This window comes from Lepisosteus platostomus, chromosome 26 (genome assembly GCF_059453375.1).
Source record: "Lepisosteus platostomus isolate fLepPlt1 chromosome 26, fLepPlt1.hap1, whole genome shotgun sequence".
NCBI classification, from domain to species: Eukaryota; Metazoa; Chordata; class Actinopteri; order Semionotiformes; family Lepisosteidae; genus Lepisosteus; species Lepisosteus platostomus.
In genome coordinates, this window is record NC_142636.1 from 11,239,167 (window position 1) to 11,253,126 (window position 13,960).

The following is a 13,960-nucleotide window of genomic DNA, read 5'->3' on the forward strand; positions in this document are numbered from 1 at the left end:
GCCCCGACACCGTGCAGCGTGAACACTCTGACGCCACACAGTTGGAAGCCCTCCCACCCCCACACCACACAATGTGGACTCCCCGTTACCCCGCCATCCCGCGGTGCGGTACCTGAGGAGGGCGCTCTGTGTGCGGCAGGAACTTCGTGCTGAAGCACCGCGTGTTCCTGGTGCGGAGCTGGGAGCGCGTGCGCGAGAAGCAGGAGATGCTGAAGCAGGCCAGCGAGCGCGAGAGGGACAGCGGCCTGTCTGTGTACACCCGCTGGGGCAGCGTCATCCGCGACGACGGCAACATCAAGTCAGGTCAGCAGCGCGGGGCCCGAGGGCAGGGGGGGGAGAGGGGCCCCAGGGCGAGGAGGGGGGAGGAGAGGGGCCCCAGGGCGAGGAGGGGGGAGGAGAGGGGCCCCAGAGTGGGGAGGAGAGAGGAGAGGGGCCCCAGGGCGAGGAGGAGAGAGGAGAGGGGCCCCAGGGTGAGGGGGAGAGAGAAGAGGGGCCCCAGGGTGAGGGGGAGAGAGGAGAGGAGAGGGGCCCCAGGGCGAGGGGGAGAGAGGAGAGGGGCCCCAGGGCGAGGAGGAGAGAGGAGAGGGGCCCCAGGGTGAGGGGGAGAGAGGAGAGGAGAGGGGCCCCAGGGTGAGGGGGAGAGAGGAGAGGAGAGGGGACCCAGGGCGAGGGGGAGAGAGGAGAGGGGCCCCAGGGCGAGGAGGAGAGAGGAGAGGGGCCCCAGGGCGAGGGGGAGAGAGGAGAGGGGCCCCAGGGCGAGGGGCAGAGAGGAGAGGGGCCCCAGGGCGAGGGGCAGAGAGGAGAGGGGACCCAGGGCGAGGGGGAGAGAGGAGAGGGGCCCCAGGGCGAGGGGGAGCAGGGAGGGAAGGAGGAAGGAGGCAGGAGCCCCAGAGCCCCGAGGGGCAGGCATTGTGTGGACAATCCGTGTGTCCACACAGACGTGTTCCTGACGCAGTTCTCAGCGCTGCAGACCTCTCGCTCCGTGCGCACGCGGCGCCTGGCGGCGGCCGAGGAGAACACGGAGGTGACCAGGACCGCCCGGCTGGCCCACATCTTCAAGGAGATCTGCGACATGATCATCAGCTACAAAGGTCAGTATGGGTCAGCGTCGGTCAGCAGTGGTCAACAGCGGTCAGTGTAAGTCAGCAGTGGTCAGCAGCAATTGGTGTCAGTCAGCACTGGTCAGTGGCGATCAGTGTTGGACAGTGGTCAGCGGTGTTCAGTGTCATTCGGCGTCAGTAAGTGTCGATCAGTGTCGAACAGCGGCAGTCGGTGTTGATCGGTGCTGGTCAGTATTGGTCAGTGTTGTCCAGTAAGGCCAGCTGTCCTGTCCTCTCCTCAGACTCGGACAGCCAGCCCCTCGCCGCGCCTCTGCTCAGCCTGCCCTCCCGGAAGCGGTGAGTGCAGCAGGGTGTGTGGGGGTGTGTGGGGGTGTGTGGGGGTGTGTGGGGGTGTGGGGGGGTGTGTAGGGTTTGTTGGACAGAACTTTGCTCTGTAGCAGTGCATCTGTGTTGTGTGTGTGTGTGTGTGCTGTTGTGCAGCAATGAGTCGGTGTATTTTGTGCCCAACAGGAACACAGAGTACTATGAGAAGGTGTCTGACCCACTGGACCTCAGCACTATAGAAAAGCAGATCCTGACTGGTCACTATAAGACAGTGGAGACATTCGACACCGACATGCTCAAAGTCTTCCGCAACGCAGAGGTCAGCAGAGGTCGCTCTCTCAGTGCAGTGTTAATGTACTGGAGTGTCCAGTCAGTGTGTCTGTATGAACCTCTCTCTCTCAGTGCAGTGTTAATGTACTGGAGTGTCCAGTCAGTGTGTCTGTATGAACCCCTCTCTCTCAGTGCAGTGTTCATGTACTGGAGTGTCCAGTCAGTGTGTCTGTATGAACCCCTCTCTCTCAGTGCAGTGTTAATGTACTGGAGTGTCCAGTCAGTCAGTGTGTCTGTATGAACCCCTCTCTCTCAGTGCAGTGTTAATATACTGGAGTGTCCAGTCAGTGTGTCTGTATGAACCCCTATCTCTCAGTGCAGTGTTCATGTACTGGAGTGTCCAGTCAGTGTGTCTGTATGAACCCCTCTCTCTCAGTGCAGTGTTAATGTACTGGAGTGTCCAGTCAGTCAGTGTGTCTGTATGAACCCCTCTCTCTCAGTGCAGTGTTAATGTACTGGAGTGTCCAGTCAGTGTGTCTGTATGAACCCCTATCTCTCAGTGCAGTGTTCATGTACTGGAGTGTCCAGTCAGTCAGTGTGTCTGTATGAACCCCTCTCTCCCCTCTGTACAGAAGTATTATGGCAGGAAGTCCTCAGTGGGTCGTGATGTATGCCGTCTGCGGAAGGCCTACTATGGGGCGCGGCATGAGGCAGCTGTCCAGATCGACGAGATTGTGGGAGAAACGGGCAGCGAAGCTGACAGCAGCGACTCGCTTGACCGTGATGCTCCCTCCGGTCACCATGACAACCACGATGACATCATCCGCTGCATCTGTGGAATGTACAAGGATGAGGGGCTGATGATCCAGTGCGAGAAATGCATGGTGAGAAGAGAGGGAGGGGGGCAGAACAAGAGGGAGGGGGGGAGAGGTCAGTGTGTCTGTATGAACCCCTCTCTCTCAGTGCAGTGTTAATGTACTGGAGTGTCCAGTCAGTCAGTGTGTCTGTATGAACCCCTCTCTCTCAGTGCAGTGTTAATGTACTGGAGTGTCCAGTCAGTGTGTCTGTATGAACCCCTCTCTCTCTCAGTGCAGTGTTAATGTACTGGAGTGTCCAGTCAGTGTGTCTGTATTAACCCCTCTCTCTCAGTGCAGTGTTAATGTACTGGAGTGTCCAGTCAGTCAGTGTGTCTGTATGAACCCCTCTCTCTCAGTGCAGTGTTAATGTACTGGAGTGTCCAGTCAGTGTGTCTGTATGAACCCCTCTCTCTCAGTGCAGTGTTAATGTACTGGAGTGTCCAGTCAGTGTGTCTGTATGAACCCCTCTCTCTCTCAGTGCAGTGTTAATGTACTGGAGTGTCCAGTCAGTGTGTCTGTATTAACCCCTCTCTCTCAGTGCAGTGTTAATGTACTGGAGTGTCCAGTCAGTCAGTGTGTCTGTATGAACCCCTCTCTCTCAGTGCAGTGTTAATGTACTGGAGTGTCCAGTCAGTGTGTCTGTATGAACCCCTCTCTCTCAGTGCAGTGTTCATGTACTGGAGTGTCCAGTCAGTGTGTCTGTATGAACCCCTCTCTCTCAGTGCAGTGTTAATGTACTGGAGTGTCCAGTCAGTCAGTGTGTCTGTATGAACCCCTCTCTCTCAGTGCAGTGTTAATATACTGGAGTGTCCAGTCAGTGTGTCTGTATGAACCCCTCTCTCTCAGTGCAGTGTTAATGTACTGGAGTGTCCAGTCAGTCAGTGTGTCTGTATGAACCCCTCTCTCTCAGTGCAGTGTTAATGTACTGGAGTGTCCAGTCAGTCAGTGTGTCTGTATGAACCCCTCTCTCTCAGTGCAGTGTTAATGTACTGGAGTGTCCAGTCAGTCAGTGTGTCTGTATTAACCCCTCTCTCTCTCCAGGTATGGCAGCACTGCGACTGCATGAGGGTCAATGCTGATGTGGAGCATTACCTGTGTGAACAGTGTGACCCCAGACCTGTGGACAGGGTAAACCCCTTCATCTCTCTCAGACTCTCTCTCACGATCTCGGATATGAGGCTGTATTAATGGATGAAAGAAGAGTTTAGGGAATATTATAACCCTACAGTCCAGAGATCACTGGTCCAGTCTGGGCCGGGTCACACTGTAACCCTACAGTCCAGACATCACTGGTCCAGTCTGGGTCACTCTGTAACCCTACAGTCCAGACATCACTGGTCCAGTCTGGGCCGGGTCACACTGTAACCCTACAGTCCAGAGATCACTGGTCCAGTCTGGGTCACACTGTAACCCTACAGTCCAGACATCACTGGTCCAGTCTGGGCCGGGTCGTACTGTAACCCTACAGTCCAGACATCACTGGTCCAGTCTGGGCCGGGTCGTACTGTAACCCTACAGTCCAGAGATCACTGGTCCAGTCTGGGTCCAATAATCATTGTGACTGAGAATGCCCAGTGGGATGGTGCACTATTAGCCATGTCTCTGTATGGGAGTGGCCTTGAGCTGGTTTAGGATCTCTGTTTACTGCACAACATCGCCCCCTTGTGACTTCCCAGCTGTGTTTTCCCAGGAGCTCTTAATAGGAAGCACAGCAGGCACGTGTTTTACGCGAAATCTTTTTACACTAATTTGTGGATAAGCAGTCAATAATGGAAAAATAAAAGAACGTGGGAAATTTGACAAATTCAAACGTGGGGCTGCATGCCCCCGAGGTCGGCTGTGGGAGCTCTCTCCTGACCCTACAGCGGGCTGGTGCTCTTCATCAGGGTCACCCTCGCCGTGGCTCACAAACCGAAACAAGTGTGATGGTGAAAGAGGCAAGCACAGAGGTCAAGGGCACGTCGCAAGCAGTGCCTGATCTGGAGCTGGAAATCGAGATTTTGAGCACGTTTAGTGGTGGGATAACGGTCTGGCAAGTATATAAGACAAGAATGATTCTTTGATTCGTGCAGTTAGAGACGGAGAGGAGACTGTTTGTAAGAGCTGTGCATCTCCTGTGTTCCCTGTATTGGATTATTATTAAATTGTATTTGTATGCTGTAAACTACTATATCTGCTCTATGACTGCGATCGTAATCCGTTGCATACATACACTTCCAATTGATTTGGCTTGTTTAAGAGGGGGGATAGGAGGGTCTCGGGGGGGGGGGGTGTTCTGGTTGTATACGTGCTGCTGCACGAAGGAAAGAGAGAGGCGGACCTGGCCAGTCTCGAACCCGAGCTGCAGTCCGCGTGGAGCTCCGGTGTGTCCGCTGACCGGGGCGTGCTGTGTGTTCGTGTGTTGCAGGAGGTGCCCATGCTGCCCCAGCCCAGCTATGCCCAGTCCGGCTCTGTGTACTACATCTGCCTGCTGAGGGACGACCTGCTGCTGCACCAGGGTAGGACACCTGTCTGAGATTACAGCTTTCCTCTCTCGCCTGCCCACTCTTCCTGACAGTGTCCTGGGGTCTGTAGTGACCAGTCGTCAGGACACCAGGGTCCACACCCCACTCTTCCTGACAGTGTCCTGGGGTCTGTAGTGACCAGTCGTCAGGACACCAAGGTCAACACCCCACTCTTACTGACAGTGTCCTGGGGTCTGTAGTGACCAGTCATCAGGACACCAGTATTAACACTCCTCCTCTTACTGACAGTGTCCTGGGGTCAGTAGTGACCAGTCATCAGGACACCAGTATTAACACTCCTACTCTTACTGACAGTGTCCTGGGGTCAGTAGTGACCAGTCATCAGGACACCAGTATTAACACTCCTACTCTTACTGACAGTGTCCTGGGGTCAGTAGTGACCAGTCGTCAGGACACCAGTATTAACACTCCTACTCTTCCTGACAGTGTCCTGGGGTCAGTAGTGACCAGTCATCAGGACACCAGTATTTACACTCCTACTCTTACTGACAGTGTCCTGGGGTCAGTAGTGACCAGTCGTCAGGACACCAGTATTAACACTCCTACTCTTCCTGACAGTGTCCTGGGATCTGGGATCAGTAGTCAGAAAGTCAGTGCTTTGTAAAGCATAGTGTCCTCAGTTGGTGTACTGAGGCATTGGATTAGAAATGCTGATCCAGAGGAAAGAGCACCACCTGCTGGTCAATGGGCACTACAGCCTGCCTTTACCGAGTCTCCCACCTGTCTCTCACGCCTTTTTATCAATTTTTCAGTTTCATCAATTAAAGTGTACCGTTGCGTGAATTGAAAGAACTTCAGTCCTTAGACACTCTCTGACTTGGTTAATGGCATGCAGCGTTCCAGTGGTCAGCACTGGTGCCCCGCAGCTCCGGGGACCTGGGTTCCATCCCTGGGGTGCTGTCCGTGCGGAGTTTGTCTGTTCTCCCCGTGTTTGCATGGGTTTGCTCCAGGAGCTCCTGTCTCCTCCCACAGTACTGGTAGGTGTATTGGCTTCTGGGATAATGGGCCTTGGTGTGTCTGTGTCTTGTGTCTGTCTGCCCTGTGCTGGACTGGTGTCCCGTCCAGGGTGTATCCTGCCTTGCTCCCGTTGCCTGCTGGGATAGACTCCGGCTCCCCCGAGACCCTGTACGGGATAGAGCCGCTGCGCTGGGCTCGGTGAGTGACCTGTCCCCTCTCTGCCCGGCCCAGGTGACTGCGTGTACCTGATGCGGGACAGCCGGCGCACGCCGGACGGCCAGCCGGTCCGCCAGTCCTACCGCCTCCTGTCTCACATCAACCGCGACAAGCTGGACATCTTCCGCATCGAGAAGCTGTGGAAGAACGAGAAGTGAGCGAGGGGGGTGTGGGGGGGGCGCGGGGGGCCAGCGGGGGGCCAGGGGGACGCCGTCTCGAACCCTGAGCGCTCCCTCTCTCTCCGTCTGTCCAGGGGCGAGCGCTTTGCCTTCGGGCACCACTACTTCCGGCCCCACGAGACGCACCACTCGCCCTCTCGGCGCTTCTACCACAACGAGCTGTTCCGCGTGCCGCTGTACGAGATCATCCCCCTGGAGGCGGTGGTGGGCACCTGCTGCGTGCTGGACCTCTACACCTACTGCAAAGGTAATACCGCACTGGGCACAGGTGATACCGCACTGGGCACAGGTGATACCGCACTGGGCACAGCTGATACCGCACTGGGCACAGGTGATACCGCACTGGGCACAGGTGATACCGCACTGGGCACAGCTGATACCGCACTGGGCACAGGTGATACTGCACTGGGCATGACCGTCTGACAGTGTGTCTGTCTGTGTGTCTATGTGCATGACTGTCTGAAAGTGTGTGTGTCTGTCTGTCTGTGTGTCTATGTGCATGACCGTCTGACAGTGTGTCTGTCTGTGTCTATGTGCATGACTGTCTGACTGCCTGTCTGCCTGTCTGTCTATGTGCATGACTGTCTGACAGTGTGTCTGTCTGTCTGTGTGTCTATGTGCATGACTGTCTGACTGCCTGTGTGCCTGTCTGTCTGTGTGTCTATGTGCATGACTGTCTGACTGCCTGTGTGCCTGTGTGTCTGTGTGTCTATGTGCATGACTGTCTGACAGTGTGTGTCTGTCTGTGTGTCTATGTGCATGACTGTCTGACAGTGTGTGTCTGTCTGTGTGTCTATGTGCATGACTGTCCGACAGTGTGTGTCTGTCTGTGTGTCTATGTGCATGACTGTCTGACAGTGTGTGTCTGTCTGTGTGTCTATGTGCATGACTGTCTGACAGTGTGTGTCTGTCTGTGTCTATGTGCATGACTGTCTGACTGCCTGTGTGCCTGTCTGTCTGTGTGTCTATGTGCATGACTGTCTGACAGTGTGTGTCTGTCTGTGTCTATGTGCAGGCCTGTCTGACAGTGTGTGTCTGTCTGTGTGTCTATGTGCATGACTGTCTGACAGTGTGTGTCTGTCTGTGTCTATGTGCATGACTGTCTGACTGCCTGTGTGCCTGTCTGTCTGTGTGTCTATGTGCATGACTGTCTGACAGTGTGTGTCTGTCTGTGTGTCTATGTGCATGACTGTCTGACTGCCTGTGTGCCTGTCTGTCTGTGTGTCTATGTGCATGCCTGTCTGACAGTGTGTGTCTGTCTGTGTCTATGTTCAGGCCTGTCTGACAGTGTGTGTCTGTCTGTGTCTATGTGCAGACCTGTCTGACAGTGTGTGTCTGTCTGTGTCTATGTGCATGCCTGTCTGACAGTGTGTGTCTGTCTGTGTCTATGTGCAGGCCTGTCTGACAGTGTGTGTCTGTCTGTGTCTATGTGCATGCCTGTCTGACCAGGAGTTTGTGTCCCTGTCCGTCTGTCTGACGGTGTCCCTGTGTGCGCAGGCCGGCCGAAGGGGGTGAAGGAGCAGGATGTTTATATCTGCGACTACCGGCTGGACAAGTCGGCCCACCTCTTCTACAAGATCCACCGGAACCGCTACCCGGTCTGCACCAAGCCCTACGCCTTCAACCACTTCCCCAAGCGCCTGACGCCCAAGAGGGACTTCTCGGTGAGCGGCGGGGCCACAGGGGTGCAGGGGTCTCACAAGCACATGCATGTGGGGTGTGACTGCGGCCGGTCAGTTCCTGAAGGAGCTGTGGTAGCGGTCAGTGCTGTCCTCACTCAGTCTCTCTGTCCACAGCCACACTACGTCCCGGACAACTACAAGAGGAACGGAGGCAGGTTAGTCTCCTGTCTTATTCAATCCCCTCTCTCTCAGTGCAGTGTTAATGTACTGGAGTGTCCAGTCAGTGTGTCTGTATGAACCCCTCTCTCTCAGTGCAGTGTTAATGTACTGGAGTGTCCAGTCAGTGTGTCTGTATGAACCCCTCTCTCTCAGTGCAGTGTTAATGTACTGGAGTGTCCAGTCAGTCAGTGTGTCTGTATGAACCCCTCTCTCTCAGTGCAGTGTTAATGTACTGGAGTGTCCAGTCAGTGTGTCTGTATGAACCCCTCTCTCTCAGTGCAGTGTTAATGTACTGGAGTGTCCAGTCAGTGTGTCTGTATGAACCCCTCTCTCTCAGTGCAGTGTTAATGTACTGGAGTGTCCAGTCAGTCAGTGTGTCTGTATGAACCCCTCTCTCTCAGTGCAGTGTTAATGTACTGGAGTGTCCAGTCAGTGTGTCTGTATGAACCCCTCTCTCTCAGTGCAGTGTTAATGTACTGGAGTGTCCAGTCAGTCAGTGTGTCTGTATGAACCCCTCTCTCTCAGTGCAGTGTTCATGTACTGGAGTGTCCAGTCAGTCAGTGTGTCTGTATGAACCCCTCTCTCTCAGTGCAGTGTTAATGTACTGGAGTGTCCAGTCAGTGTCTGTATTAACCCTTTCCTCTCCCTGTCTGGCAGGTCGTCCTGGAAGAGTGAGCGTCCCAAGCTGAGCTGTAAGGACTCCCTGGGGGGCTGTGAAGAGGACACCTCCCCAGGCACGGAGGAAGTGTGTGAGGCCGGGCCGCGGGCAGAGGGCGAGGAGGGCGAGGCCGAGGCTGACCCTGCCCCCACTGAGCCCCCCCCACCCCCCATCTCAGAGCTGCAGGGGCAGCGGGGGGGTGAGGAGGAAGAGGAGCTTCCCCCCCCAGAGCTGATGGAGATGGAGCGACGGGAGGCACAGAGGGAGAGACTGAACAAGATCCTGCTGACACTCCTGCACAGAGTACCCTGCAAGAGTGGTGAGACAGGGGAGAGGAGGAGGAGGAGGAGGAGGAGGAGTGAAGGAGTTTGGGGGAGAAGAGGAGACGGAGGGAGGAGTGAAGGAGTTGGGGGGAGAGGAGCGGAGAAGGAGGAGCGGAGGAGAGGGAGGGAGAGAGGTGGAGTGGAGGAGGAGGAATGAAGAAGTTGGGGGAGAGAGGAGAGGAGGAGGAGTGGAGGAGAGGGAGGGAGAGAGGAGGAGCAGGGAGATGGCGATTCTCAGTGTATCAGTCTTGCGTGGCGTCCATGAGCACTGATCCAGGGTGCTCCTCTCTCCCCCGCCAGTGATCGACGTGACCTATCTCCTGGAGGAGGGCTCGGGTCGGAAGTTGCGCCGGAGGACGCTGGGATTGGGCGACTGCGGTGGCAGGAAGTGATGTCACCTGCGAACCTGGCGAGCCTCCAGCTCCCCCCGGAGAGGGAGAGCAGGGCGCCGAGAGAGGAGAGCGAGCGAGGGGAGAAGCTGCCCCTCCCTGGGGCCGCCCCGGGGAGCTCGGCCAGGAGACACGGAGCGATGGGATCGGAAGGCACGCCGGACGAGGGGTCAGAGAGTGGGCGGGGCCTCTAGCGCGGTGGACACTTGCATCCCCAGACACAGGGGGAGTGGACACATCCCAGACAAGGGGCCGCAGACAGCGAGCGAACGGCAGGACAGCAGTTCGGTCTCGATTATTGCCCCCTCGGCCCCTCCCTGAGGCCAGCAGGAACTGCACTGACCTCGCAAACAGCTGGACCGGGCAGGACATCACTGCACCGAGACAGTGAAGGCTCCCAGTGCGCAGCAGTCTGAACCACTCCAGGCTTCACTACCAGCTGAAGGGCTCTTGATCAGAAGCAAGGCCGGCCTCTTTCTTACCTTATTTTGAATCAATTTGCATAGACAGATGTTTAAAATGAAACTAAAATTAGTATGTAGTCGTATTTATTGCTCCATCTGCTTCATCCGTACAGGTTTCCTAGGAGTCCTGCAGCTGTAGTGGCCTGTTAGCTGGGAAGACTGCTGTATGTGGTGTAGAGAGACGGGCACACTGCTCATTCTCGTTTTCTTGTTCATCCTTGTATTGTACATTACCAGTGTCCTTTATTCCTGTCCTCTGAACTGGTTGAGCTTCAGCCTCTGTATAATATCCCAGTCTGTCAGTTACTTGTGTGTTTGAGACTCTATGGCTAAAGGGAGTGAGAGAACAACAGTTGGACTGTTCTGTCAGAGAGAGACAGTCGGACTGTTCTGTCGGAGAGAGAGAGACAGTCGGACTGTTCTGTCGGAGAGAGAGAGACAGTCGGACTGTTCTGTCGGAGAGAGAGAGACAGTCGGACTGTTCTGTCGGAGAGAGAGAGACAGTCGGACTGTGCGGTCAGAGAGAGAGGGACAGTCAGACTGTGCGGTCAGAGAGAGAGGGACAGTCGGACTGTGCGGTCAGAGAGAGAGGGACAGTCGGACTGTGCGGTCAGAGAGAGAGGGACAGTCGGACTGTGAGGTCAGAGAGAGAGGGACAGTCGGACTGTACTATACTTTTATTGCTGTAACTTTACCCCTCTGACTAAGTAAATAAGAGTAAAATGAGTTACAGGGGACAGTGTGTGTGTCTGCTCTCGTCCCACTGTGTGTGACGTGTGTGAGTGAGAGTGCAGGCCACACAATGTGTGGATGGAGGAGATTACGACTTTCACTGCCTGTCTCCTTTTGGGTTCCAAATTTCCTTGTTCCGCTTCTGGCTTGCAGACAGGAAGTGATTAAAAAACATCAGTCATTCTTGTGTCTGTCCCTTTCTCTCTCCAATCTCCTCTCTCTTCCCTTTCTCCACTCTGTCCCAGACAGCTGCCTGTCTGTGTGTTACTGTGACACCGAGAGCTGGTCTGTCTGGCGTCAATATGAGAAACTAATGGGATGTCAGTCAGTGTGTAAGTGGTTCAGTCAAGCAGAGAGACAGTGTGTCTGTAGTTCAGCCAGGCAGAGTCACAGTGTCTCTTTGAGTCAGAGAGTCAGGCAGCATGTCAGTGTCTCGGTCAGAGAGTCAGGCAGCATGTCAGTGTCTCGGTCAGAGAGTCAGGCAGCGCATCGGTGTCTTGGTCAGAGAGTCAGGCAGCATGTCAGTGTCTCGGTCAGAGAGTCAGGCAGCGCATCGGTGTCTTGGTCAGAGAGTCAGGCAGCATGTCAGTGTCTCGGTCAGAGAGTCAGGCAGCGCGTCAGTGTCTCGGTCAGAGAGTCGGGCAGCGCGTCAGTGTCTCCGTCTTTCAGTCCACGGGAGAAGCCCGGAGCAATGGGAGGGAGGGATTCCGCTGAGGAATTTCCAAGGCCTGAGCCAGGATCGGAACTGTACCCACCGAAAATAAAGGGCTGTGTGTAACATTTGTATTTTAAAAGCAAAACAAGCAAACAAAAAAATATGATTATGATTATTATTATTATTATTATGATTATTATTATTATTATTATTATTTTCTGCGAGGGGTGGGTGGGGGGTGGGTTCTGTTTTGTAAAGTCTCAGTAACTGTGCAGAATGTTGTTTTAATTATTGTAAGAGATTAACGAGAACAGACGAGAGGAAGCGACTCGGTCCTGATCTTGTAATTTCGTGCCAAGCTGTATATACTGGGATATAATCTCACAGCGTGCTGTGGAAGCAATACCTTGATTACCAATCCTTTCTTTTGTACAGGACCTGAGCCGTCCTCCGCCTATTAGACTATTGTTATTCTTCATATTAATATTACTCTTTTTGCTGTTGTTATTCTTGCCGTTCTGTTGCTCGTTGTGGCTCGGGGCGTGAGGGGCCGGGCGGGGCTCGGGAGATGGACAGTGCGACTGCCCGGGCTCCGCCCCGGCGGCGCCGCCAGCACTCTCTCGGCCCGGCGCCAGGGATCGGAACCGACGCCGGCGGAGGAGCGGAGCGAGGGCCAGCGGGCGCTTGGGACACGCCTCTGTATCGGCCCGGCCTCCCCCCTCTCTAAACCCCACCCCCCTCCCACCAGGGCCTCTTGCGAAAGGCTGGGCAGGGGGGGGGGAGGAGTCCTGCTGAGGACTAATTGGTTAACGAGGAGCTGTTGAGCCTTAATTAGTTAACGAGGAAATACCGCGTGACGGTACACACTACGCTGGTCTGTCCGCTGTGTCGGTTTCAAGTGGACGCCGGGCAGAAGGACCGCGCGGCACGCACCGCGAGGGCGGGCCGGGACGCGGGCTGCTGGGACCCCACCTGGCCTTCGTCTCGTTTTTCGGGAACCTTTCTTTGACGTTTTTTAGACAATCAAGCAGCGCTGGAGAGCGCCCTGCTCCTCTCGCTCTCCCTGGCGCTGTCGTTGTTGTTTTTCTGGCGACGGCGAGTCGAGGACACGCCGGTCTTTTAGTTGGTCTTTGTTTTTTTGTATCGAAGAAGCACTACAGCACTGCAGAGAGATGACGAGGAGGATTAAACCCTTCTGATGGTTCTTCTGTCCCGGGCCCGCATGGGCGCAACCCGGCCGGCTGGCGCTGGAGAAATGCTGCTAACTACATGGTCCTGTTTTGGGTTGCTCTGTTGTGGAAGAGGCCCGTGTCCTCGGCGCTGGCTCTTCCTCCTCTTCCTCGGTCGCCGTTTTCCTTTTCTGATCTTTGTAAATGATGTACGCCGGATTTTAACAACCTTGGATGTAATTGCTTATAAAACGGAAAAAAACCGCCTGCGTCTCCATGAAACAGTGTAGCAAAATAAACCAGAGACTTGTTTTTTCAAGGAATCCGAGCACGTCCCGTGTCTGCATCTTTATGTCTCTGTCGGCATCTGCGTCCGTATCCGTCTGCATCTCTTATCTTCGTCTGCATCTGTATCTGCATCTGCCCGTGTATGTGTCTGCACCTGCAGCTGTCTGTGTGTAACTGTCTGCATCTCCAGCTGTATCTGGCTTCATCTGCGTCTGCTCTCTGTATCTGTATCTCTCTGTGTGCCTGTGTCTGCGTCTGTGTATCTGTGCAGCTGCCTCTGTGCGTCTGCGTCTGTGCATCTGTGTCTGCGTCTGCGCATGTGTGTATCTGTGCGTCTGAGTATCTGTGTCTGCGTCTGTGCATCTGCATCTGTGTGCATCTGCATCTGTGTGTCTGCGTCTGTGCATCTGCATCTGTGTGCCTGTGTCTGCATCTTTGTATCTGTGCAGCTGCTCCTGTGCATCTGCATCTGTGCGTCTGCATCTGTGTATCTGTGCAGCTGCATCTGTGTGTCTGCATATCTGTGTCTGTACGTCTGCGTCTGTGCATCTGTGTCTGCGTCTGCGCATGTGTGTATCTGTGCATCTGTGTCTGCACATCTGCATCTGTGTATCTGTGTCTGCGTCTGTGCGTCTGCGTCTGTGCACTCCTCTGTTCTGTTGCCCTGTGTGATGCTCCTGCAATGGCAGGGGGCTGGGGGCGGGTGTGCATCTGTGCATGGGGACCTGGGAGCATGTTTGTCAACACTGGGGAAAAAAATTGTTTCATTCTCTTGACTCTGGTGTGTCTCATGGCTGGGTTGTTCAGCTGGGGCAGGTAAGGGGGGCACTGCCCATCTCCCGAGTGAGAAGACAGAGGCAGAATGGGTACGTTGTGCAGGAATGCTAACCCGTTGTCCCATGAAGCTGATCTTCCGACAAACAGCACGTTCGTCAGTGCTCCACTTGGGCCATCGAAAGTAGCATTTGTGCTTCTTTCATTCCTGACACCTGATATGAAATTCGACCCCTCATTTCTCTGGCATCATGCTGCAGGCACTAGAACAGCACCTC

At 55.0% G+C, this 13,960-nt stretch overlaps 1 protein-coding gene and 1 long non-coding RNA gene across 3 annotated transcripts in view; one reads left to right on the top strand and one right to left on the bottom strand.

Annotated features, from left to right (window-relative positions):
- The window catches only part of ash1l (ASH1 like histone lysine methyltransferase), a 30,006-nt gene extending 17,063 nt beyond the window's left edge, over nt 1-12,943 (top strand). For both annotated transcript variants that reach the window (XM_088620604.1, XM_088620603.1), the window contains 13 exons: nt 140-303; nt 939-1,091; nt 1,343-1,397; nt 1,572-1,704; nt 2,288-2,539; nt 3,554-3,640; nt 4,920-5,010; nt 6,226-6,364; nt 6,464-6,636; nt 7,887-8,053; nt 8,186-8,226; nt 8,888-9,207; nt 9,512-12,943. In XM_088620604.1, the coding sequence (XP_088476730.1) occupies nt 140-303; nt 939-1,091; nt 1,343-1,397; nt 1,572-1,704; nt 2,288-2,539; nt 3,554-3,640; nt 4,920-5,010; nt 6,226-6,364; nt 6,464-6,636; nt 7,887-8,053; nt 8,186-8,226; nt 8,888-9,207; nt 9,512-9,603 (1,867 nt within the window). In that variant the 3' untranslated portion in view covers nt 9,604-12,943. The remainder of the gene's footprint in view (nt 1-139; nt 304-938; nt 1,092-1,342; nt 1,398-1,571; nt 1,705-2,287; nt 2,540-3,553; nt 3,641-4,919; nt 5,011-6,225; nt 6,365-6,463; nt 6,637-7,886; nt 8,054-8,185; nt 8,227-8,887; nt 9,208-9,511) is intronic.
- On the bottom strand, nt 5,197-5,637 carry LOC148640126 (uncharacterized). The gene is made up of 3 exons (XR_015930578.1): nt 5,512-5,637; nt 5,380-5,444; nt 5,197-5,246 (listed from the first exon to the last, which is right to left on the bottom strand). It is a non-coding gene; the product is annotated as an uncharacterized LOC148640126 (long non-coding RNA).
- Nucleotides 12,944-13,960: the final 1,017 nt, after the last annotated feature.